This window comes from Bos mutus, chromosome 14, assembly GCF_027580195.1.
Source record: "Bos mutus isolate GX-2022 chromosome 14, NWIPB_WYAK_1.1, whole genome shotgun sequence".
NCBI classification, from domain to species: Eukaryota; Metazoa; Chordata; class Mammalia; order Artiodactyla; family Bovidae; genus Bos; species Bos mutus.
This window is the reverse complement of record NC_091630.1, coordinates 69663731-69690087: the sequence shown is the minus strand read 5'-3', so window position 1 is coordinate 69690087 and position 26357 is coordinate 69663731. Positions and strand designations below refer to the sequence as shown.

Here is a 26357-nt window from a genome sequence, read left to right as displayed (position 1 = left end):
ACTCATTTTCCTACCTGGAACCAGTCTGCTGTTCCATGTCCAGTTCTAACTGTTGCTTCCTGACCTGCATACAGGTTTCTCAAGAGGCAGATCAGATGGTCTGGTATTCCCATCTCTTTCAGAATTTTCCACAATTTATTGTGATCCACACAGTCGGAGGCTTTGGCATAGTCAATAAAGCAGAAATAGATGTTTTTCTGGAACTCTCTTGCTTTTTCTATGATCCAGCGAACGTTGGCAATTTGATCTCTAGTTCCTTTGCCTTTTCTAAAACCAGCTTGAACATCTGGAAGTTCATGGTTCACGTATTGCTGAAGCCTGGCTTGGAGAATTTTGAGCATTACTTTACTAGTGTGTGAGATGAGTGCAATTATGCGGTAGTTCAAGCATTCTTTGGCATTGCTACAACGTGGATGAACCTTATAGTCATTATGCTAAGTGAAACAAACCAGAACAAAAGAAGACAAACATTCTGTGATTCTGCTAGTATGAGACAGTGGAATCATCTCAAAGCAAGTTAAATTCAATGACAGAACAGGAGCTGAAAAGAGCTGATGTTTCATGGATGCGGTTTCACCTGGGGAAACTGACTTCCCAAGACATCTCCAAAACCTGTTGTATAAATAACTGGAATCCATATGCAATCAAATGAAAGTAGAAAGAAATTTTATGACTTATACCAAATTCACTTAAATTTCTCAACAGATAAAATGCAAAGCTGTATCTACAGTACTTCAGTTTTGCTTATGAATATTAACAGGAAAAAAAAAAACCTGAACTCTATCCCAAAAAATATACAAAATTTAAAACATGACCTTTAAAAAATTAAAAATAAACTCAAAAAAGACCTTATTCAGAAAACCTAAACACAAGCTGCCGGGAGCCGGCGAGAGACATTCCACTCGTGACAAAGGTCATGAGGAAGGAGGCTCGGCATACTCAAAGGCAGGATCAAGCCTCAGGAGTCCCCCTGGATATTCTCGAGCATCTACCCCCAAAAAACCAGAGTCTGCCTACTTTATTGCTTTGTGCTCTCACCTCTGACTTTACTGGGGGCTGTCCCCTACCACCATCTCGCTCTCTCTGACAAAGAGTTAACTTACAGCTCCAATTAATAAAAGTTCCTGGGCAATTAGGAGTGTTTAAATCCAAACCCCTCAGATAGCTCTCTAACTCGCCTGGCAAGTTTACCCGGACTCCTACAGCTATGCATACGATTGTTTACAGTCTCCCAGCCTCGAGAGGCACGGGAAGCTTAAGATATTCAAATAGCTTAGAGCCTCTCAGAGAGTTAGAAACTGTCAGAATAAAACTAGTAAAAGATTTCATTGATGAGCCAATGCTTGTTGCCAAGTTTCCACATCCCCTGAATTGTATCCTTGAATGTGTATTAATTAATATAGTCGGTATGTAGAAAAAATAAGTAGTGGCCTTGGTGTTAGTAACTTTAGACCCTTAAGGTAATAAATTCTTTCCTTTGTTGTAAACCCATTACACATCCACCCTATAGGAATGCAATTTTATCTTCGGAAGATGGTGCCAAACCTTAAAATAATTACTCTTAGGGAAAATAAGTCTTTGTTGATAAGTCTTTGTCAAGAGTCATAAAATGTTAATAAGCCTTCTGGCCAGAAGATGATGTAAATCACCTAAACCATTTGTATACGATAAATTTGCAGGAAAGAAACCCTGGTTTTTGATAAGGATCAAAGACTGCTGACTTTGCATCCCCTATTATCCTCTATGTGTAACTTAGGATATATAAGCCCCTGTTGAAAATAAAGCTACAGGCCTTGCTCACCAACGCGTGGTCTCCCCATGTCATTCTTCCCCTCAATTTCCAGCTGAGTCTCCATCTGGAGCGCGGATATCCTCTGCAACCATTTATTTGCCTGGGCTTCTAAGACCCACTTGAGAAAGTGTCTAAGGTGGGGCACCTTCCGCTATTCGAGAGGGCGCCTATGGCCTCCTTGGTCAGAGCTAACCTGGTGTCACGGGTTATATTGATTTTCCGCGTAAACCAAGCCACTCAGCTTCTTTTCTCCACTGAATTTTCCTACTGAGCTATCCTCATTCTATTACTCTTTATATCTTTGATAAATAAATAAATACATAGGTCGCCAAAGCCGCCTCTCCTTCGAATACCCTGGATCAGCCGGGGCTGGACCCCGGCAACAAGCCACAAACAGAGAAATATATCTACAAAAAACATATCTGATAAAACATTGTATACTCAAATAATACCAAAAAATCTGGAACAAACAGCCTCATTAAAGATATATAAATCTGAACACCTGGCCAAAGAAAACATACAGATACTAAATAAACATATCAAAAATACTCAAAAATCATATATCATTAGAAAATTACAAATTAAAACCACACATCTATTAGAACTAGTAAACTAAAAAAAAAAAAAAAAAACCCAGGGGCTTCCCTGGTAGCTCAGTGGTAAAGACTCCACCTGACAATGCAAGAGATTCAAATATGATCCCTTATCTGGGAAGATCCCATGTGCCACGGAGCAACTTAGCTGTTTTTTTCCCAAAGCTAAACAAGGCTCACCTGAAGATCAAACACTGCACATCTAGTATTTAGAAAACAGCTTTGAAAAGGTGTCCAAATAAAAACTATCATGCAATAATGCACAGCCGCTCTACTTGTAATACCTACAAACTTTCAAATATCAGGATGTCTTCCATAGATGACTGTGTAAGCAAACTGGGATACATCCAAAGTGAGGGGGAGCAAATGCAACCCCAAAATACACCTCTTCAACATGAGAATTCAGTTCAGTTCAGTCGCTCAGTCATGTCCAACTCTTTGAGGCCCCATGGACTGCAGCACACCAAGCTTCCCTGTCCATCACCAACTCCCAGAGCTTGCTCACACTCATATCCATCGAATCGGTGATGCCATCCAACCATCTCATCCTCTGTCATCCCCTTCTCCTCCCACCTTCAATCTTTCTCAGCATCAGGGTCTTTTCCAATGAGTCAGTTATTCGCATCAGGTGACCAAAGTATCAGAGTTTCAGCTTCAGCATCAGTCCTTCCAATGAATATTCAGGACTGATTTCCTTTAGGATGGACTGGTTTGATCTCCTTGGTGTCCAAGGGTCTCTCAAGAGTTTTCTCCAACACCACAGTTCAAAAGCATCAGTTCTTTGGCACTCAGCTTTCTTTATAGTCCAACTCTCACATCCATACATGACCAGTGGAAAAACCAAAGCTTTGATTAGACCAACCTTTTCAGCAAAGTACTATCTCTGCTTTTTAATATGCTGTCTAGGTTGGTCATAGCTTTTCTTCCAAGGAGCAAGCATCTTTTAATTTAATGGCTGCAGTCACCATCTGCAGTGATTTTTGGAGCCCAAGAAAATAAAGTCTGTCACTGTTTCCATTGTTTCTCCATCTATTTGCCATGAAGTGATGGGACCAGATGTCATGATCTTATTTTTCTGAATGTTGAGTTTTAAGCTAGCTCTTTCACTTCCATCAAGAGGCTCTTTAGTTCTTCTTTGCTTTCTGCCATAAGGGTGGTGTCATCTGCATATCTGAGGTTATTGAAATTTCTCCCGACAATCTTGATTCCAGCTTGTACTGCATCCAACCCAGCATTTTACATGATGTAATATAAGTTAAATAAGCAGGTGACAATATACAGCCTTGACATACTCCTTTCCTAATTTTGAACCAGTCTGTTGTTTCATGCCCAGTTCTAAATGTTGCTACTTGACCTGCATACAAATTTCTCAGGAGTCAGGTAAAGTGGTCAGGTATTCCCATCTCTTGAAGAATTTTCCACAGTTTCTTGTGATCCACACAGTCAAAGGCTTTGGCATAGTCAATAAAGAAGTAGATGTTTTTCTGAAACTCTCTTGCTTTTTCTATGATCCAATGGATGTTGGCAATTTGATCTCTGGTTCCTCTGCCTTTTCTAAATCCAGCTTGAACATTGGGAAGTTCACAGTTCACGTATTACTGAAGCCTGGCTTGGAGAATTTTGAGCATTACTTTGCTAGCCTGTGAAATTAGTGCAATTGTGCAGTAGTTTGAGCATTCTTTGGCATTGCCTTTCTTTGGGATTGGAATGAAAACTGACCTTTTCCAGTCCTGTGGCCACTGCTGAGTTTTCCAAATTTGCTGGAATATTGAGTGCAGCACTTTCACAGCATCATCTTTCAGGATTTGAAACAGCTCAACTGGAATTGCATCACCTTCACTAGCTTTGCTCATAGTGATGCTTTCTAAGGCCCACTTGACTTCACATTCCAGGATGTCTGGCTCTAGGTCAGTGATCACTCCATCATGATTATCTGGGTCGTGAAGATCTTTTTGTACAGTTCTTCTGTGTATTTTTACCACCTCTTCTTGGTATCTTCTGCTTCTGTTAGGTCCATACCATTTCCGTCCTTTATTGAGCCCATCTTTGCATGAAATGTTCCCTTGGTATCTTCGATTTTCTTGAAGAGCTCTCCAGTCTTTCCCATTCTGTTGTTTTCCTCTGTTTCTTTGCACTGATCACGTCACTGAGCACTTCATCTATATACTCCAATTCAAATTTTTTTTAAGTAGAAAATGAAAAGACACAAGAAATGCTAACTCTATTCCTTTAGGCCATGGTGACCTGGGCTGGTATCATATCCCTGGAGCCAGAGCAGGCTTCGGTACCAAGGGTGGAGTGTTGTGGAGCTGAGGAAGCTGGGAGGATGAGGCAGGCAATGTGCCCCCACAATGGACCTGGAGTGCCTCTTGCTTTCAGGTTGAGTCCCCAATCTCTGGATCCAAGTGGGCCTTCCCGCAGAGAAATCAAGCCTACTGCATCGAAAGAACGGTGGAACCTCTGGGCTGGAGGAGCTTTGAAATGTTCCCTGGGCTCCACGTGTCCTCTGGGCTGGGGTTCTCCCGCCCCCCAACCCCCGCCAGCCCCCTTCCTTATGGTCGCCCCACCCTCCACAGAGTGGTGTTCCAGGAACTGGGATGTGCTTTGCGGAATAAAGGGGAAGGGGTAGAAGGAATGAGATGAGACCCTTGAGCGTTTCTTCTGGCGCGCTGCACTCTTGACCGTCTGCGAACAGGATCTTCCTTACGGCCCTGCCTGCGGAATGAGCCAGAGTTGGGCATGAAGAAATGCTGCCGCCTTGTGGCCACGTTTTGTAACAACTTTAAAATCTCTTGAAAGTGAAAGAGTGAAAAAGCTGGCTTAAAACTCAACATTCAGAAAACTAAGATCATGACATCCGGTCCCATCACTTCATGGCAAAGAGATGGGAAAACAATGGAAACTGTAACGGACTTTATTTTCTTGGGCTCCATAATCACTGTGAACGGTGACTGTAGCCATGAAATTAAGAGACGCTTGCTCCTTGGAAGAAAAGCTATGACCAACCTCAACAGCATATTAAAAAGCAGAGACATTACTTTGTCGACAAAGGTCTGTATAGTCAAAGCTATGGTTTTTTCCAGTAGTCATGTATGGATGTTAGAGCTGGACCATAAAGAAGGCTGAGCACCGAAGAACTGATGCCTTTGAACTGTGGTGTTGGAGAAGACTCTTGAGAGTCCCTTGGACTCCAAGAAGATCAAACCAGTAAATCTTAAAGGAAATTAACCTTGAATATTCATTGGAAGGACTGATGCTGAAGCTGAAACTCCAATACTTTGGCCACCTGGCGTGAAGAACTGACTCATTGGAAAAGACCCTGATGCTGAGAAAGATTGAAGGCAGGAGGAGAAGGAGATGACAGAGGGTGAGATGGTCGAATGGCATCACCAACTCAATGGACATGAGTTTGAGCAAATCCAGGAGACAGTGAAGGACAGGGAAGCCTAGCATGCTGCAGTCCATGGGGTCACAGAGAGCTGGACACAGCTGAGCAACTGAACAACAAGCCACGAAGTCAATGGTATTTTGTTACAGACTCTGACACCAGGAGAATTGAAAACTACTCATATAAGCACCGATGAGCATGTAAGCACATGTATAAGCATATTCATAGCAGCATTATACACAATAGCTGAAAGATAGACACCACAAATGTCTATCAACAGATGGACACACAACTTTTGTTATATAATACAGTGGAACATTATTCAACCATAGAAAGGAATGAAAGAATAAGATAGATACAGAAGGTCACATCATGTTTTATTCCATTTATATAAAATATCCAGAATAGATAAAATCCATAGAGACAGAATGTAGATTAGTATTTGCAAGGGGCTGAAGGGAGGGAATATTGGAAAGAAACTACTTAATGATGAAGATGTTTTACTTCAGAGTGACTGAAATGTTTTAGAACTAGAGAAGTGATGGTTGCCCAACAATGTAACTGTTTAAATAACCCTGCTTCCTATCCTTTAACATGGATAACTTTGTTATGTAAGTTTCACCTCAACAAGTATTAAAAGAGACTCCAAAGTGGTGTTCCTGTGTGTCATAATGAAATGACATTTAAGAAGCAGGTGGATCTGAACAATATAGGGCTATGTGGCCACAGATGTTGCTGGCACCCCACCTGAACACTTTTCCCCTACCTGCTTCGAGTGTTGAACTCATAGCTGCCTTTTCCCCAGAGACCTGCCCTTGCTAAAAACAGGAGCCACTTTAACCTGGACACTACAAGTCATCCCTTCCATCTCTTCCTCTTCACACACTTTGCTAACTGGCACAAACGCCCCCTGGTGGGGATCAACCCTGCAGGCCAGTCTGCCCTCCAGAGCTCCCTTAGGGAGAGGCAGGCTGAAGCTAGTCCCTAGCAGAGACAGAGAACTGCCCCAATAATTCATCTGAACAAGATTTGTTGTCTCAGGCTTTGTTTCTATGGGAACTGATGCAAAATGGTTATGTAAGCACAATGCTGCTGCCAAGTCGCTTCAGTCGTATCCGACTCTGTGTGACCCCATGGACTGCAGCCTACCAGGCTTCTCTGTCCACGGGATTCTCCAGGCAAGAACACTGGAGTGGGTTGCCATTTCCTTCTCCAATGCATGAAAGTGGAAAGTGAAAGTGAAGTCACTCAGTCATGTCTGACTCTTAGCCACCCCATGGACTGCAGCCCATCAGGCTCCTCCATCCATGGGATTTTCCGGGCAACAGTACTGGAGTGGGGTGCCATTGCCTTCTCCCATGTAAGCACAATACCGATGGTGAATTTTATGGTATTTGAATCATATCTCAATGAAGCCATTATTTTTTAAAATACATTATTCATTTATAATAAAAGTTTTTTTGTTGTTGCTCTTGTTTTTAAGGGCCCATCTCACCAGGGTAACACATTCCTGAATTCCCTAGTCAGATTGTTTCTTAAGCTGAAATTGTAAGCATCAATAATTTAAAGGGTAAAAATGTTTGTTCTTGACTCCCAAACACCCATTCTTTTAAAACCCTAAATTCCACTGAAATGATCTCTGCGACAATGAACGAAGTTAACCTCGTCACCCCTGCTTGACAAATACGGCTGTCTCCCCCCCATTAACGCGGCTGTTGATATACTCATTCTCTTGTGACTTCTTGCTTTAAAAAACCCATACCCACAAAGCAGGCACATCGACTCAATGTTTATGTAATTCAACCTTTATTATAAATTAAAAAAAAATTTAATGGAAATGATGTACAAGATGATCATAAAAGCATTCTAGTGAGCGACAAGTCCTGGAGATAAATGGAAAAGGCAGCATGACAGTTCTTAGCAGCCCTTGCTACCCAAGCAAGTACCCTTGCTACTAATGTCCACACTAGTCCTCAGAAAAATGAAGAAAAGCCTCCTATGTTGAAAAATGGGTTTTTAAAAGAAGTTTTCCTAAAGTCAATTTCTTATAATGCAAATGCCTTGTGATGTGCCTTTACTGACGCTTGATGTTCACAATGACGTCTGTATATTTCTGTATATGGCCAGACCAGTCACCTGCTTTCACTAGCAAACTTGGGCCTGCGATCTCGGCCTCACTGTGCATCAATGTACTGGCTGTATCCAGAAGAGCTCTAGAAAAACTTATGGAACAAAACAGCTCTCCGCTCAAAATCATTTTCTTAAAATGATTGGCTTAGTTGAGAGATTAAAAAGGAAAAAGGAATTAGAAACCAACCCCTTGGTGGAAATGCAATGAATAGGCCCTGACATCAGTTATCAGAGGGGGAGAAATAAGACACCTAAATATCCTTTTAGAATATTGATTCTCTTTACTGTCTCACAGGCCTGGAGGGCCCATCCCTAATTTGGCTTCAGGGTCTGGTATGGGCCTTACACCTATCCGTGGCATGTTCTGACCCACAGGGGAGGGAACCATGTAGAAGGGTCAGGTTTCACGGGCCATGAAGTGTGGGGGGGGGGGTGGGCAGTGCAAATGGGACAGCTGGGTTTGTTGGAGGTACAGCAAGGGGCAGCCTGGAAGCCTGTCTCAACTGAGAGCTGAAGGATTATCGAGGGAGGGGTCTTCTGAACTGCCCCTCACCACCAGGTGGGCCGTGGAGAGGCCTCCTGTGGCTCGGGAGGGAGAACGGCTCTGGACGTGGCCACACTGTTTTGTCTGGCATCTCCTCCTCCTTCTGCTCCAAGCCAACGTTCTGGGAACAAGGCAGCAGGTGAGGCTTGGCCTTGCATTTACCCAGCTGTAGCTCTGACACCCCTAGGGGCCGTGCCCACAACGAGTATGTTCTGCCTGCAGCCAGTCTATTGGCTTATGGCTGCACCCCTATGGAGAGAACGCTTTTTCTCTATGCCACCTGACATTTGTACTGGACCTACCTCAAGCTCCTGCAAAACCTTGTCCACGAGGTCCCAGGAGTTCTATTTGGAAGACACAGCTAGTCGAACTGCATCACTGAACAGCTGGAGTGGTGGGAAGGAAAATAAGGCTATGGGCACCAGTGGCTGGGACTCTTGCCTGCCCTGTACCCGCTGGCCCATCGTCATCACTTGTCCACACAACACCCCACCCTAAAATCATCACGTTTTCCCCATCCCCTGACTCCGTGCTGGTCAATATGCCTTTTCTTTCCAATACCTGACCCAAACCATCACCTCCCCTACTGTCGACACCCACAATCATCCCTTCCTGTCACCGCGCGCTCACCAGGGCCCCCCAGCAATGCCGTCCTCACCAACAGCCCTACAGTCAACCACTTCTCTACCACTTCCCCAGAAACGTCAGCACCAGGCCTTCCCCACCTCACTAGACCATCTCTGCAGTCTCCTATCACCTTCACAACATTGGTACCATCAGCAGCTGAGACCAAGTACAGGAGCAGCGAGAACTTCCTGGCAAAACTGAAGCTTTTTTGGGTCCCCTTCATGTCTGCTGTAGAGAGAAGGTAGGACATTGGCCTGTCTACCAAGGAAAAAGGAGAGAGTTTTGAAGGGTAGGTCACCATTCTAGGAATGGAGGTCCCCATTCTAGGAAGTGGGACAACCAGGGACAATCAGCAGACATGTCATAGAAAGAGCTCATTTAACTGGGATCTGTGTCTCAAGGAGGCAGGTTGGCTCACGTGGATCTTACTGGATGGGGAGTTACGGCAAACAGCCAGTTCTTCTATATTGGGAAGAACAGCTCATGGATGGTTCGATGGCCCAGGAAAGGAGGAGGACATGTGTGATGGTGGGTCCCCCATGAATTGCTGGCACCCAGATATAAAAAGCAAAGACACAGATGTCAAAGCAGATATTACCTTGCCGACAAAGTTCTGTCTAGTCAAAGCTATGGATTTTCCAGTCGTCATGTATGGATGTGAGCTGGACCATAAAGAAAGCTGAGCGCCGAAGAATTGATGCTTTTGAACTGTGGTGTTGGAAAAGACTCTTGAGTCCCTTGGACTCCAAGGAGATCAAACCAGCCCATCCTAAAGGAAATCAGTCCTGAATATTCATTGGAGGGACTGATGCTGAAGCTGAAACTCTAATACTTTGGCCACCTGACACGAAGAACTGACTCATTGGAAAAGACCCTGATGCTGGGAAACAGTGAAGGCAGGAGAAGGGGGCGACAGAGGAGGAGATGGTTGATGGCATCACTGACTCGATGGGCATGAGTTTGAGCAAGCTCCAGGAGTTGGTGATGGACAGGGAAGCCTGGCGTGCTGCAGTCCATGGGGTTAGTCAGACATGACTGAGTGACTGAACTGGACTGAGATGCAGGGCATTGGCCACCACAGTGCAGGGGGTCTCTGGCCTGTACTTGGTGCTCAGGTTCTTTCGTGAGTTCCCTCTGTACATCAAATACCTGCAATCAGCAGAGGAAAGGAGACAGCCCAAGTGCATCAGTGTCTCTGCACACCATCCCCAGGCAACATACACACAAGCTTACAAACACGGGCTTGGGAACTCGGACCACAGACCACTCTGGGCTGCAGCTCCTGTATCCACAAAGGCTACGCCATGCCCACCCTTCTCAGAGAATTACTCTAGAACCTTCATCTCGTCACCAAATTTACCAACTTTAACCAACTGTATCATTTTATTTGTTGCACTATTTACTTATAAGTCTGTAACAAACTGCAAGCTTTTTGGTTTTTTCTTAGTCTAATTATTGTCTAAACTTTGTTTAAAAGCTCCTTTCTGATAATTTTAAATATTTCTAGAATTTCCTTTCAGTTATTTTGATTTACCTTTAATTATAAACTTTTAAACTTATATTTTAAACTTTAAAAAGTAATGTTTGCCTTTTATTATTCTGCAGCTTATTATAATTTTATGAACTGTTTACAATTTATACTTTTTACCTATTCTAAAAATATCAGCAAGAAGCATGAACACTGTGACTAGCTCTAAGGGACATTTTCATCTTCACCAGTGACTGCTATGGACTTCAGGATCAACACTCTGCTGCTTAATTTTTCCTGAGGTGATGATGCTTTCAACATCAAGGAAAAAAAAAATTATTAGAAACAATGAACAGGGGCTTTTAGTGGTTAAGACTCAGTGTTCCCAGCGCAGGGGACATAGCCTCGATCCTTGGTCAAGGAACTAAAATCCCACATGCTGCAATGCTTGGCCAAAAAACAAAACTTATAAATACACTAGATTTATCACAGTATATGACAACAGATACTAGACTCTCTTGGAACTAGAAGTAAAAAATGAAGAAAACCCTTCATCATAGGAATAGAAATATTAGAAATAGTAAACAAAAAGCTATTTGAGAATTTTGTTTTAGAAGTGTGTGCCAAAGACTTTTTTAGTAACATTTCTGGGAAACATCATAATGTGTAAAAAAAGAGGCACCCAGGTGGTACAGCAGCTGTGAGGTCTGGGCTCTGAGTACAAAGTCACCTCCTAAGCCCACATGGGCCCAGAAGCCCAAGACACCCTATGAATCTGCAAAGATTTGGGGGAAAGATCCATTTTTGAGTTGAATTTTCACCAATAAGTTAGGACATCCCTTCTGATCTTAAATAAAATTAAAGGACCAGATGAAGGGTTTTCTATATTTATATCATTTCTCACTAATTAATCTTTAGACCATTTTCATAGAAAACAAGTAGTTCCACACAGTTAGGATTTTCAGTCATATTACATGATGACACTTGGTAACAATATTTTTTAATACCATTTTATCTACACAGTACTTTACTGTTTAACAGAATGCTGAAAATATACTCCAACATCCCAATTTTAAGTGCAATAATCAGAACAACCATTGTATTTAGGAAAGGCATATAATATTCTAAGAAAAAAACATTTATTTGGAGCATGAGGAAGTTTTCCTGGGACAGTGGTCCTTATGCTGAAACTTCCTTTAGCTTCTCATTTCTAACAAACTAACGTTAATAATGAATAGTAGCTGTCTTTACCAAAACTCATTACCATTGTGAGCCTACTCTGCAACGTAACGTCAAGACGGTGAGAGAAGCAAATGAGGCGTCCTCTGAAGTTCTTCCAGAGACACTTCAGTGCTGCCCGTGAGTTCCTCGGTGACACTGGGTGTCACTGGCAGGGGCTTCGCCGGGACTGGAGGCTTCCCAGGGCTGGGAGCCCGAGTTCCCAAGTGTGACTTCACGTGCAGGCAAGGTCACAGCTTCCTGTGCACCTTCTGGTGCTGGATGAGGTGGCCGTGCTGGTTGAAGGCGCGGCCGCACTCCGCACACTCGTACGGCCTCTCGCCCGTGTGGATGCGCTGGTGCTGCACGAGCACCGAGTACTGGCTGAAGGCCTTGCCGCAGCGGCTGCACTCGTACGGCCTCTCGCCCGTGTGGGTCCTCAGGTGCACAATCAGCGTGGCCTTCAAGCTAAAGGCCTTGCCACACTGTGCGCAGCGGAAGGGCCGCTCGCCGGTGTGGACCCGCTGGTGCTGGACCAGCGACCTGCGGGCGCTGAAGGCGTGGCCGCACTCGCTGCACACGTAGGGCTTCTCCCCGGTGTGGACCCGCTGGTGCTGGGTCAAGTGGGAGTGCTGCACGAAGGCCTTGCCGCAGGCGTAGCAGCCATAGGGCTTCTCCTCCGTGTGGATGCGCTCATGGTTCAGGAGGGTGGAGCGGTGCCGGAAGGCTTTGCCGCACTCACCACACTCGTACGGCTTCTCACCAGTGTGCACGCTGTGGTGCTGGATGAGGACAGAGCGGTCACTGAAGGCGCGGCCACACTCGCCGCAAGCGTAGGGCTTCTCCCCGGTGTGCACCCGCTGGTGCTGGAGCAGTGTCCTCTTCACGCTGAAGGCGCGACCACACTCTGCACACTCGTGCGGCTTCTCCCCCGTGTGTACCCGCCGGTGGCTGCGCAGCACGGTGCTGTGGTTGAAGGCCTTGCCGCACACGCCGCACACGTACGGCCGCTCGCCAGTGTGGATGCGCTGGTGCTGCAGGAGGTGCGAGAGCTGCGTGAAGGTCTTGCGGCACTCGAGACACTCGTGCGGCTTCTCCCCTGTGTGTATCTTGTGATGCTGAGCGAGATCCGAACTCACTCGAAAGGCCTTTCCACACTCGTGGCACGCGTAGGGCTTCTCGCCCGTGTGGATCCTTTTGTGCTTGCTGAGCACCGAGCTCTGGCTGAAGGCCTTGCCACACACACCGCACACATAGGGCCTCTCCCCGGTGTGCGTCCTCTGGTGCTGCAGCAGGTGGGAGCTCCGCCCAAAGCACTTCCCGCACTCCACGCACCGGTAAGGCCTCTCCCCGCCAGGAACAGCCGGGCGCTGGGCGACCGGCGCGCTGGGCCTCACGGCCTGGCCTTCAAGGGGGCGGGCAGGGCTGGGACTCGGACAGAAACTCTGCTCAGGTTCGTAACTGCCTGGATCACTCCACTCGGCAGGCGTTTTCCTCAGAATCATTGATATCTCCTCTGAAGTGAGCGGCCTCAAGCTGGAGTCTGCGTCCTGGTCCTGATCCTTGTGCTCACATCCTGAAAAACCAAAACGAAAGGGAGCGTGTTCACCCCTTCTGAGACTGCAGAGTGCATTCCACCCTGCAGGTGCTCCACTGGGACAGGGCGGCCCTCGAGGGCCCAAGGCTAGAAGTCACCAGTGGGTGACAAAGAGGAAAGGTGTCCACCCAACAGTGTGGCTGGAGAAGGGCCAGGTCCCATTCAAGAGCCTGAGGAGCACACACGGTCACAGCCGCAGCCCTGCCCGCCCTGGAGGGTCCAGAGGCCATTAGAGGCGGAATCGACGCAGGACTACACCTATTACTGTGCAGGGCAGGGAGGGGGCTGCTGGAGCGAAGCACGAGCTCCTGAGAGCCCGTCCTGCAGACTCCCCCCTGGGGAACAAGATGGGGCCCGCAGGTGGCAGTGAGGATGGCCGAGAAGGCGGGGGTGTTTCTACACTCAGGTCAGGGGCACTGCAGGTTGAGGGTGGAGCAGGGTATGCTGAGGATGACAGATTTTAAACCTTGAAGACACAGCCACTGAATTGACAAGACGTCACCAGGAAACAGGACTGTCCCAGGAGGACTGGCTACTCAGAACGATGCTCATCCAGGATACTCGACAGGCGGGCAGGGCTGTGACAGCAGGGGACGGTGTCGGGGCAGAGCCAGTCCTCCCAGGCCCATCTCAGCAACGCCTCTGCTGCTTCCTCCAGTTCCCACAAGGCCTGGTTGGGGACAGCGTTAAAACGGTCCTTGAGGGATGTCCTAGAGCAAGAAGCCCAGCAGGCAGAGCAAGACCTGAGGGGGACACACCTGAGGAGAGACTTAGCCAATGAGAGAGAGCTGGACCTTCTCAGTCCAGGGGACCCACGTTCTGCTTCATGGCCAAGACCCGGAAGCCCTCCCTACCTGATTGTGGGGGGTTAGGGTCTCTCTGGGGTTTCTTATTAGGAAGCATACTGAATGGCAACTGGCCACATTCACTGGATTTTGCTTTTTCTGTAACAGGGATATTTTCAAGTCCCATCAATTTTCCCTTTTTTTGGTGGTAACAGCATTACTGAGATGTAAGCTTCACTGTTGAATTCATTCAGAACTTAGGACAGGTGCTGTGCAATGAACTTCCTCAAACCCCAACAAGAGCCCCTGAAAAATAGCAGGCTCCAAAACCAAGCAGTCCCTACACCAGGAAAGGCACTTCCAAGACAGACTCTGCCTGAAGCATCTGCAGGGGTCTGTGCCTAGGAGGTCAACATGTTCTTGTTTGCATTTTTTTTTAATATAATTTTATTTATTTTATTTTTGGCTGCGGTGGGTCTTCACTGCGGTGACAGCTTTTCTCTAGTTGCAGTGAGCGGGGGTTACTCTCGAGTTGTGATGTGCAGGCTTCTTGCTGTGGTGGCTTCCCTTGCTGCAAAGCACGGGCTCTAGGCACGCAGGCTCTAGCACTTGCGGCTCGTGGGCCAAGTAGTAGTGGCTCCCGGACTCTCAAGCGTAGACTCAGTAGTTGTGTCACATGGGCTTAGCTGTTCCACAGCACGTGGGATCTTCTCGGACCAGGGATCAAACCTGTGACCCCCGCACCGGCAGGCGGATTCTCAATCACTGGGCCACCAAGGAGGTCCTGATCAGTCTTCTCACATATAGACAATATCATGAACTACAAGCAATGTTTTTCCTCTTTCTTTCTAATTCTTACAGCTTTACTTATGCTATCGTGTCTGGTCTTGCCAAATTTCAGATGGAACCCCCAGGACAGCTGTGGACGGTGGGCTCCTTTGCCTCACGGCAAACAGCTCTAGCCACACTAAGAGTCAGGTTAAGAAACTTCCCTTTCACACTTAGGTGCTTCCTTCTTCCCGAAACCAGCCCATGTCCCTCAACCTCTGAGGTCCATTCAGAGCAGGGACCTGTCAGGGGCCCAGCAGCCACATGTGCTCACCTTGCCTCAAGGCACCCAACCCACACCCAGCTGCACTTACCACCCTGCCCATTCCCTGCACTGGGCCTCTGCCTGCTGCCCTCTCACCCGCAGGAGTCCCCGCCAGGTCAGACCCCAGGAGCACCCGCAGGTGCACAGCCCTTAGTGCACAGAGGCCACTCCGCGCTCACCTGAGCGGCTGATGCCCCAGCCCCTGAGCTGCTCGTTGCCCTGCTTGTCCAGGACCCACGGCTCCTCTCCTCGCTCCAGCTGGGAGATCACCTCGGGCTTGGATCCTGGAATTCCTGCTCGTGGGGAGGGAAGTCCTTTCGTCTGTACAATATCCACAAGCACCCTCACCACGCCCCACCCAAGGCCTGCAGGGGGCCTTACCCACGGAGACCACGTTCCCGTAGGTCTCCATCATCACGTGTCGGTAGAGGCCACGCTGGGCGGGGCCCAGACGATCCCACTCATCCTGGGAGAGGAACACGGCCACGTCCTCGAAGGTCACCTTGGCCTGGAACAACAGGGGGCCTGCAGGTTGGACTCAGAGTCCATGTCCCAGACAAGGAGGGTGCAAGCAGTGTGGGGTGTGGGGACGCGCCCTTGGACGGGGGGCAACAGGAAGGGGCCACAGTGTTCAAAATGCAGTGATGCTCAGGATGCCACCAGGCCCCTGGGAGTGGGAGGATGTGAGGATGGCAGGGGCGCTGCAAAGGCCTTGGGGCTACTCACCTGAGGCACCGCTGGTGGCGGCAGGAGCCGGGCTGCCGCCATCATCTGCTCCGTGGCACGTATGAGGGAGACAGTATCGGAGAAGCGTGTAGGGCTGAGGAAGAGGAAGGAGCATATGAGGGGCCCAGGATGGTCCCACCCAAGACACCTGGGTATGCCATGCGCCCCAAGGGCCATTGGACTACCCAGCTTACCAGGCATGGCCTGCAGTACACACACAGGGCTGGGTGAGCACATCATGGGGAGGGGGAAACACCAGGCCTGACTGCCTCCAGAGACAACCCCCATGAGGAGAGGGTGCACTTGTGGTGTGGGGACCACAACCCTCCTGTGGGCTCGCTGATGCCCTGGGCATGCCTGGTCCTGCCCGGCGGCTCCAGTGGGGGCCCAGTTCTGGTGGATGCATCCAGAGTGACCCCGAGATTTGGTCTGAGGACCTGATGGGGAGGCCTGGGGCTGGGCGGGCTCTGGGAACACTGGGACAAGCACTGCCAAGGTGTGTGCCACACCCACCCTGCCAGACAGAAGTGGGCACAAGCCCAGCAGGCCCATCACCTGGGAAAAATGAAAGGAGTGAATAAAAGTTAGCTCAGAATTCATCTGAAACACTGATGTTGGACAAACAGGCATGAGGGTGCTACCAGGCATGAAGAACTGGAAACAACAGGGCTGGTCCCGCCTCACCAACTCTCAGAACTGAAAAGTGGGGAACAGCTGCCTCCGGTGGCTACTCCAGTGCCCACACCCCCTAGAAGAGCAGTACCGCTCCCCCAACCCTTCATGGGCTGCCCACACCCGCCATCTCTCATGGACAGTCATCCTCCCTATGGCCTAATCCAGCCACTCCCTCAGGCGGTCTCCATCCCCTCCATCCCAAGTGGCCCCTGTCAGGGTCTCCTCTGACCTCCATATGACCAAATCCTTATCTGCTGTCAGCGGTGGGTAACCCCAGTCTCCAGCAAGTCGGTCACCGTGGGCGCCCCTGTCCACCCTCACCAGCACGAGATACTGCCTCCTGAACCATGCAGCTCTGGTCCTCTGGGAACCCAGAGGAGATAGACAGTCATTTTCAGATGACCTGACCACACCTGGGCAGGATCTAACAATGAGCACCCATAGGAACCCCGTTCGCCGGCTCCCCGTTGGTGCTGGCAGCCAGCATAGCTAATCTAGGAGCTGCTGGATCATTCGGCCGGAGGCCTCCAGCCAGGCCGGCTCCTGCCCGAGCCCATGTCTGTGACCTGAGCTGCTTCTGCCCCACAGGCCTGAACGTCCAGTGGAGCACAGGGGGTGTCCTCTAGCACCTCAGACACTTAACATCCAGCCCCGACACCCATCCCCTCCCCAGGCCTGGTCTGCCCCTGGTCTGGCAAGTGCATTCGATCCAGATCCTGAAGTTGCCCTCCTGCTCACTCACTCACTCACGCCCACTGGACCCGCCCTCCAGTGGCAGCACAGTCCTGCCCCGCCCCCACGGGACGCAGGGCCCTGCCTCAGCTCCAAGACCCGCCCCCACGGGACGCAGGGCCCCTCCTCGGCTCCAGGCCCCGCCCCCACAGGACGCAGGGCCCTGCCTCAGCTCCAAGCCCGCCTCCGCTCCTGAGGCTGCTGAGAGACCTGCTCTGAGCGCCCCTCCCGCAGCGGGGTGCCTCCTGCCCCTCAGCTGGCGCTCAGCTGTCACCCTCTCAGTGAGACCATCACCCTCTCATTGAGACCGTTCCCGACCCACCTTGGGGGCCTCTGCCTCATCGTTCTCACAACCCCTGCCAGTCCCAGCAGAGCAGCCAGTGGCTCAAGCATGGCTGAACAAGTGAATGAAATTACAGGAGAAATGACTCCACACTCCACCCTTCAGAACAGCAACAAGTGCCGGAGGAGCACCTACTCCAGCAGCAGTGGGGAAGTGGAGTGTCTGCTAGCTCTCGCAGTTGAGAAAGTCACCTGGCCTATTATGGTGCAGCAGACATACCTCTAGGCAATGCACGCCTTCCTCGGATGGACTTGAAACCAGAAGGGAAGGGGACTGAGCACAACCCTTAAAGATGAGACATAGACTGGTTAGAACCAACTAGGCCCAAGATGGCGGAAGGCTCCGCTTCCAGTGGAAGCTGAGCCTCATTATATGCTCAATGTGATACATCAGCTAAATGACAACACACCCACAGTCCCCACAGTTCCAAGGCCAGATGACCAGAAAGGCTGAAAAGTGGGCAGTGGCCCAATTCCTGAATTCCTGGAAGCCCCTGGCCCTTCCTGAAATAGTTGGATTAATCCTCCTATTCAGCAGCCTATGAAACTACACAGCCCATAGAAACTAACCATTTAGTTAGTTACATTTCAGGGCCTTTTGAGACAGACACCATTCTGTCTAAGGAATGTGTATCTCTCTAAATAAATCCACTTATCACCTATCACTTTGCATCCTGCTGTGAATTCCTTCTGCACTGAGACACACAGAACCTGAGCTTCAGTAAGTCCTGAGCAAAGGTGTGTGGTTTCAATTAAGAGACAGTGGGTTCGAGTCTCAGCTCGTGCGTTCGGATCCCACATGAACTGTGTGGTTTCAGAACAGACTCCAGGATGGTGCTGCCGCCAAATCCACCAGTCCCTTCCACACACCAGTCCCACACCCACGCAGACCAAGATTCAGGCTGGGCCAGGCGGCCAGACAGGTCAGCAAAAGCACAGGATATGGAGGTGTTCACAATGCTCCTGTTGCACAAACAATGACCCCAGGACCACAAGGGGATGTGAGCCCTTGTCCACAGCACTAGACACACCAGACTGAGATGACACAGCTCCTCGGAGGGCCTCAGGAGGACAGCGAGGTTAAAGAGAGCATGTAACTAAGTGTCACCTCATCTGATGAGATTAACTCAAACCCCCGGCCAATAGTTTGAGGCACGGAGGGGCAGAGAAGGGGACAGGATTCCCACCCAGTGAATTCCAGAGAAGCACGAAAACAGAAAGCAGAAGAGCTCTGCCCAGGATGACCTCTAAGTACTGAAGGAAAACAGTATATTATAAAGTGTGCCTGTTGCTCTGCTCTGGATGTCTGTGCCTCCAAATGACCTAAGGCTCAATGTTGGGGGCGGGCGGTGCTCAGGTCCTGAGAGTGGAGTCCCCTTGGTAAGAGACCCCTCCCTCCATGTGAGGACACAATGTCTGCAGCCAGGATGAGGGCTCCCAATTCTGCTGATCCTAACCTCAGATGTCTGGCCTCCACACTGTGAGAAATGACATCTGCTGTTTTACAGGCTGCCCAGTCTCTGGTGCTCTATTATAGCAGCCCAAATGGAATAAGACTCTATATTCTGATAAAAGAGAAAGAAAACAAATGTAAAAGTGGAACTAACTAGTTTTTCATTTTTCTGTACTTTTACTTTGGTAGATAAGGTCTGGGTCTCCTAGAACAAGTCTGCATGGAATGAAAAGACAGCAAAAAACACTGCAGGCTGCTAACTGACACCACAGGGATGACAACAGAGCCACCCAGGCACTGAAGCTGGCTGTTACTCAGGGCCCATAGCTCAAGGCAACAGGAGTTCAGGGAGGAAGGGAGAACAGGTGAGCAGGTCAAGTCCTGTTTAGATGATCCCTGAAGTCGGAATTAACACCATGGAGGGTCAAACTGGCTCTGAGGAGCTGCCGAGGGAAGCCATGCCACCCCCAACACAGAAACAAGTACAAAAAGCACCTGCCCAAGGGGTGCCCACAACAGCAACCCATCCACCCACGTCCCAGAGAATAACCCAAACCAAAGCAGAGCAGGCCAATGTTCTCTGCAGCAGTGATCACACTGCAGTGAGACACTCTTCCAAGTGAGTTCTGGCTCGGTGGTGACTAAGGGACAGGAACTGAAAATGGGGCTGCAGAGACGAGAGAGCTTAGGATTCAACATTATTGTTATTTTGTTCTGTAAGCTAAGCTTTAGTAACTTCTAGCTCTAGCTGGCGGAGAAGGCAATGGCACCCTACTCCAGCACTCTTGCCTGGAGAGTTCCATGGACAGAGGAGCCTGGTGGGCTGAAGTCCATGGGGTCGCTAAAAGTTGGACACGACTGAGTGACTTCACTTTCACTTTCATGCACTGGAGAAGGAAATGGCAACCCACTCCAGTGTTCTTGCCTGGAGAATCCCAGGGACGGGGGAGCCTGGTGGGCTGCTGTCTCTGGGGTCGCACAGAGTCGGACACGACTGAAGCGACTTAGCAGCAGCAGCTCTTGCTGGAACTGCTGAAGATCTTCCTCCCAAAGACCCCACCAACAGTGACAGGCGTGACAGGCACACTTGCAGCCCCTGGTCTGGGGTGGACAGCTCCAGGGTCTCCCCACTCTTCCTCACCATCCTCACCCCCAGGTTTTCCCGCTGGAAGACCTGCTCCTCTTTCTTCATCTGCTCGAAGCCTGGCCCGCCAGGCTGGAAGCACCTTCCAAAGAAGCAGTTCCGATCCACCTGTAAGCCCAAACCACAACCCTGCATGCTTCAGAGGAAAATGATCACAGACGTGTATCCACACAGGTAGCTTTTCTACACAGCAGCAACACGGAGTCAGAAAATATTCAGGGAAAACTGTTCTAGTCACAGACGGCAAGAAACAAGGTTAAAGTAAACCTTAGAAATATGTTAATGCTGCCCCCTGTATCCACAAAATCGTAGTGCAGAGAGCCAAGCAGTCCTGGACTAGAAAGGGCAGAGTAGGGCCATATCTATAAACAAACAAGATAGGCCAGGCATTCAAATCCTGGGGAAGATGTTCCAGTAACCTCACTCAGACAACAGGTCTAAAATGAGTCCTTTGCACAAAGCTCAACCAAGCTCCCAGAAAGCTAAGCAAAAGCAGAAATTAGCCTCTCCTCTGGGGTCCCAGCAGCCTGTCCTCACGCCTCAAGAGTGTACTATCCTTTATTTGCTGAATAAAACTGAGCTATAACTGAGCTTTAAAAAATAACAGAAATTAAATGAGATCATTTCATATCATATACTGAAAGCACACAGCTAATGAATGAAAAAGAGCTAAATTTTAAAATTATATGATAAAAAGAACCTGAATAAACTCTGGGGAGCAGAGACCCACAGATTTGGATGAAAATCAAAACCTTTTCACATCAAAACAACATAAATGCCAGAAATGGGCCCAAGATTTGGGAGAATTTAACACTGGACAAAGGTGGTTTTCCACATCAACGGCGAAATGAGTTATTCAATAGTGTCAGAAATACCAGGGTTTAGGGAAAACACTGAAGCTGGATTTCCAACTTTCCCCACATCAAAACGATTCCAGATGGAGCCAACGTTTCACAAGTACCAGAGAAAACGAGTTTATTTTAGAACTAAACTTAGAGTAGGGAAAGCCCTTTAAGACACAGCACAAAGCCAAAAGCCTCGAGGCTAAATATTTGACCACTGAACACTCGAAATCTTCCATCTTAGAACAAAACATCACAACCGGAGTCAGATGATAGTCTGAGAACAAAGTCTTCGATACACCCGTTAAAGAACCAAGCTGATCAGAACCGAAACGCCAGGCAGCGCACACCGAGGGTCCGGCTTCCCGAACCCGAAGCGTCGCGCTGGGCAGGCGCCGGGACGCCAGGACCCCGGGAATGGCTGCTCGCGCTCACGAAAGGGGCTTTCACAAACAACCGAGAGACGAGCCTCGATAAAAATGGAGGCGGGAGTGGACTCGGGAAGAAGCACTCTCCGCGGAGAGATGCCAACGGCGATCCCAGTGGAATAAGTGTTCGCGCCCCCGGCCCGCACCCGGGCCCCGCGCGAGGCCGGAGCTCCGGGCGCCGCCGACTACCGGCGGCGTAGGGCTCGCCGTTCGCGGGAGTGGGGAGGGCCCGGGGGAGGCGATAGCGGGGTAGGGGCTCGGAGTGGGCAGGGAAAGGCAAGGGGCGCTCGCGGGCAGCGCCCGATCGCGTGGAGGGTCCTGGCCCCCGACCCCGGCGCGCGGGTAGAGGGTGCGGAATGCAGCCCGCGCCCCGACTCACCGTCCCAGCAGTTGCCTCACCCACAGGGGTGGCCGCCCGCACCGCACTCAGACAAAGGGGGCGCCCCGCCCCATCTGCGCACCCGCCAATCGCAGGGCGCCCCGCCCCCAAGGGCCCCGCCCACGCCTCCCAGACCGCCACTCCTAGGACGCGACACTTCCCAGTCCGCCTTGGGCCCCGCCCTCCCCGCTCTGCGCCTTTCTCCTGACTGACGCACGCGCCAGAGCCACCGAGAGACGCAGCTTCCACCGCGCCTAGATAGGCCACGCCGCGTCCGGGTCTCCTACAGGCTGCACATGCCGGCGGCCTCGCGGAAGCTCCTGCGGGTAACTCGTACCTCCGGCCCTGCGGGCACAGCCCGATTCCGAGTCGGGTGAATCCTCGCCCTGTTGCCTCCAGAAGTCACGCCTGCCGAGGCGGGGCCTGGCGTTGGCTGTCGGTGGTCGTCGTGTGTGGCGGCGACCTCCTCCCCGTCCCCTTACGCTGGGGTTTGCGCACTTCGGCAGGGCAGGACCAGCGGGGGCGGGAGGAAGAGGTGGCCGTCGCTGCTGCCTGCCGCACCCGCGGTCACCCCCAAAGAGTACTTCCAAGTGGCTCGTTGGCTGGGAGGACCGACCGGACCAAGCTGGTGCCCCGACTTTTGGGCAGGAAACGTGGTCTGGGAAAGACCCGAGGCTGAAGTGGGAGAGGATGTGGCAGTAATTCTGGGGATAGCTGGCCCCGGCGTCAGGGGCAGGGTTTCTACTCGGGAAAGGTGAGGTCAGCTTCCCACAGGGAACTCATCTGCCCCACACATCCCGGTGAGGTAGGGTCCTCTCTGCCAAGAGACTGAAGCTCAGGACCCAGGTTGTCCGATTTGGCCCTATTTTTGGACCATCCTAGATGGTTTTGGCCAGTTGCCAGTGTTAACATAATTAAACGAGGAGGCCATTAGGGTGGGGGTGGCTCTGCTGCCTTGGTAGCCCCCAGCTAGGCTTTCCAATTAAGTTGACGGCTTAAGTCGTGGCCTGTCAAAGCCCTTGCTTTGCTTTTCCGTCTATAAAAACTAATATAGCTCCTGCCGGCAGAGCACTCCTAACCACTATTCCATCCTCTGTTTGCTCACATAAGCTCTTCATAAATTCTAACATGCCTCAGTTTACCTTTTAACAATGAGGAGCTTGAGCTCGGCAACGTTGGTCCCGGCAGAGAACTGATGCTTCTAAGATCTTCTCAGCACACCCTGCTTTCTTTTTCTCTTCCCAACTATTTCAAGGTCCATATAATCAAAGCTGTGGTTTTTCCACTGCTGAGTTATGTTAGGGTCCAAAATCACTGAACAGTGGCTGCAGCCGTGAAATTAAAAGATGCTTGCTCCTTGCGGGGGAGGAGGGGGGGAAGGGAAGCTATGACAAACCTATATCACGTATTAAAAAGCAGCGACATCACTTTGCTGACAAAGTTTTGTATAGCCAAAGCTGTGACTTTTCCAGTAGTCGTGTACAGATGTGAGATTTGGACCATAAAGAAGGCTGAGGGCTGGAAAATTGATGCTTTTGAGCTGTGGTGCTGGGGAACTCTTGAGAGCCCCTTGGACAGCGAGGAGGTTAAACCTGTCATCTTACAGGAAATCAATCCTGAATATTCATTGGAAGGACTGATCCTGAAACTCCAATACTTTGGCCACCTGATGCGAAGAGACCCTAATGCTGGGAAAGACTGAGGGCAAGAGGAGAAGGAGGTGACAGGATGAGATGTTTGCATGACATCACTGACTCAGTGAACATGACTTTGAGCAAACTCTGGGAGATAGTGAAGGACAGGGAAGCCTAGCTGCAGTCCATGGAGTTGCAAAGAGCTGGACACAACTTAGGGACTGAACAACAACTTATTTTTAAAATGTTCATTCATAAAGATTAAAAGTATATTACAGTGAAATACCTGCATGTCTTTTGCTTAGTTTCAGCAACTAACATTTTGCTTTTTTTTTTTTTTAAGCAATTCAACAACTAGCTTTTGTGTATGTGTCCAGCTCTGCCACTCTTCACAGGCATGGTATTTATTGAGTGCCTGTTGTATGCTTGGCAGTGTTCTAAGTGCCAGAGCTACATGAGTAGGTAAAACAAGCAACATTCCCAATAAGTCCCTTTTACCTGTGAGTGGGGAAAGCAGGTAGTACACAGTATCAATATGTGAATCAGAGTGTCCAGAGGTGGTGTGAGCCATTAAAGGTCCAGGTGGGCACCACTGCTACTCACAGTGTCCCTGGCTCATCCCCAGGTCCAGGTGGAGGCAGTTTTTTCCTGTATTTAAAATCCTGGGTTCTAATTATATAAACACATTTATTAGTTATATGTAATGATGTCAGAATAACAATGTCAATATTATTAACACTATGATTATTGAAAGTAGTCTAGATTTGTTTTGCACTTCTTCTTGCTGTTAGGATATATCCCATTTGGGGTATGACCTTAACTCTACAGTTTCACTTGTTTGCTTTTTAAAGTTACATTTTTAACATTTTGATACAATTTTGTTTTATGATTATGTAAACTTGGGAGGAAAGTCATTACCAACCTAGACAGCATATTAAAAAGCAGAGACATTACTTTGTCAACAAAGACAACATTACTTTGTCAAACTTTGTCTGTCTAGTCAAGACTATGGTTTTTCCAGTGGTCATGTATGGATGTGAGAGTTGGACTATAAAGAAAGCTGAGCATGGAAGAATTGATGCTTTTGAAGTGTGGTGTTGGAGAAGACTCTTGAGAGTCCCTTGGACTGCAAGGAGATCCAAACAGTCCATCCTAAGTGAGATCAGTCCTGGGTGTTCATTCGTAGGACTGATGTTGAAGCTGAAACTCCAATACTTTGCCCACCTGATGGAAAGAGCTGACTCATTTGAAAAGACCCTGATACTGGGAAAGATTGAGGGCAGGAGGAGAAGGGGACAACAGAGGATGAGATGGTTGGATGGCATCACTGACTCGATGGACATGGGTTTGGGTGGACTCCAGGAGTTGGTGATGGACAGGGAGGTCTGGCGTGCTGCCAGGGGTCGCAAAGAGTCGGACACGACTGAGCAACTGAACTGAACCGAAACCCTATATGGTTTCAAAGTCCAGTACACAAAAGAAAGTGCATTCAGAAGACTTGCTTCCCTCCCTGTTCCCACCAGTCTCTTACCACGCTGCCCTATCAGTAACCATTTATCAACGCTATGGTTTCTGGCTCCATTCCAAAAAATCTGAACGTCAGTGAACAGTAGTTCTTTCCCACTGGCCCACATTTTGGCATATTCCTGTCAGTGTCCAGCCACCTCTCCTTTGCAGCGTCTGGGCATGTCCCTTTCTCCTTTATGCAGCTGCCTTCACCTCCCTTGTGAATGTGCTGTCATGTATTCAGCCAGTCTGCTATTACTGGACGTCTCTTGCCATAAAATTAGTGCTGTAATAAGTAGCTTTAGTTAGGTCTTTTCAGTTTTGCCAGTTTAATTTTAGGATAGATTCCTAGAAATGGGCATTTGTATCTTTTTCTGTATGTTGCCCAGTTCCCTTCCACAGGGTTGTAGGATCTTGTATTTCTGCTGGTGAGCTTTCCTTACAGCCTTGTGAACAAAGAATGTTGTCAAATATTTGGTATTCTGGCAATCTGAGAAGCAAGAAATAGCATCTTGGTGTAATTTCCTTTTGCATCTTTCTTGGAGGTAAGGTTGAGCATCTCTTCATATGATTAAGAGCCACTTTCACTGACTTCTCTGTGAACCTGCTTGTTGGTCTCTTCCCTCTCATTTTAGAAGCACTATAGAGTTAGACTGTAAAGAAAGCTGAGCACCAAAGAATGATGCTTTTGAATTGTGGTGTTGGAGAAGACTCTTGAGAGTCCCTTGGACTGGAAGAACAAACCAGCCCGTCCTAAAGGAAATCAGTCCTGAATATTCATTGGAAGGACTGATTTTGAAGCTGAAACTCCAATACTTTGGCCACGTGATGCGAAGAACTGACTCATTGGAAAATGCCCTGATGCTGAGAAAGATAGAAGGCAAAAGAAGGGGACAACAGAGGATGAGATGTTTGGATGGCATCACCAACTCAATGGACATGAGTTTGAGCAAGCCCTGGGAGTTGGTGATGGACAAGTGTGCTGCAGTCCATGGAGTTGCAAAGAGTCAGACATGACTGAATGACTGAACTGAACTGAACTAATTATGTTAACCCTTTGTGACATACATTGCAGATTTTTAAAAACTTTGTTCTTAACACTAGGATTAAAAATTGCAAACACTTACAGTCTTTTTTGATGCAACTGACAAGTTATATAAGCAATCGATATGATACCAGAGAGATGGTATAAAGAGTAGACTCCAAATTCACTTTTAATAAATTATTTTATTATTATTTTATTTTTGGCTGCACCGTGTCT

General features: G+C 48.9%; 2 protein-coding genes and 1 long non-coding RNA gene across 6 annotated transcripts in view; 1 reads left to right on the top strand and 2 right to left on the bottom strand.

Annotated features, from left to right (window-relative positions):
* Nucleotides 1–9297, bottom strand: part of LOC106701275 (uncharacterized) — a 12734-nt gene extending 3437 nt beyond the window's left edge. Inside the window, exon 1 of the mRNA XM_070382807.1 lies at nucleotides 9178–9297. Coding sequence (XP_070238908.1) covers nucleotides 9178–9297 — 120 coding nt within the window. The remainder of the gene's footprint in view (nucleotides 1–9177) is intronic.
* ZNF250 (zinc finger protein 250) lies at nucleotides 7557–22316 on the bottom strand. 4 transcript variants are annotated; one of them, XM_070382674.1, is made up of 6 exons: nucleotides 21957–21979; nucleotides 16156–16516; nucleotides 15962–16055; nucleotides 15617–15743; nucleotides 15415–15528; nucleotides 7557–13336 (listed from the first exon to the last, which is right to left on the bottom strand). In XM_070382674.1, exons 2-6 carry the CDS (start codon nucleotides 16365–16367, stop codon nucleotides 12012–12014), a joined length of 1872 nt encoding a protein of 623 aa, XP_070238775.1. In that variant the 5' UTR covers nucleotides 16368–16516; nucleotides 21957–21979; the 3' UTR covers nucleotides 7557–12011. The 4 variants fall into 4 exon arrangements, with proteins under 4 accessions (XP_070238775.1, XP_070238778.1, XP_070238776.1 ...); XM_070382677.1 differs by lacking the exons at nucleotides 16156–16516; nucleotides 21957–21979 and adding an exon at nucleotides 22294–22316; XM_070382675.1 differs by lacking the exon at nucleotides 16156–16516 and having other exon boundaries at nucleotides 21957–22022.
* On the top strand, nucleotides 22015–26337 carry LOC138990723 (uncharacterized). The gene is made up of 2 exons (XR_011466812.1): nucleotides 22015–22710; nucleotides 25732–26337. It is a non-coding gene; the product is annotated as an uncharacterized lncRNA (long non-coding RNA).
* The last annotated feature ends 20 nt before the right edge of the window (nucleotides 26338–26357 follow it).

Coding starts and splice junctions, on each gene's coding strand:
- ZNF250 (XM_070382674.1), bottom strand. CDS start 16,367: ATGCATCCACCAGAACTGGGCCCCCACTGGAGCCGCCGGGCAGGACCA. Junction 15,744..15,961: donor CGCCACCAGCGGTGCCTCAG/GTGAGTAGCCCC, acceptor CTGTTGTTCCAG/GCCAAGGTGACCTTCGAGGA. Junction 15,529..15,616: donor CGGGAACGTGGTCTCCGTGG/GTAAGGCCCCCT, acceptor CCCCACGAGCAG/GAATTCCAGGATCCAAGCCC.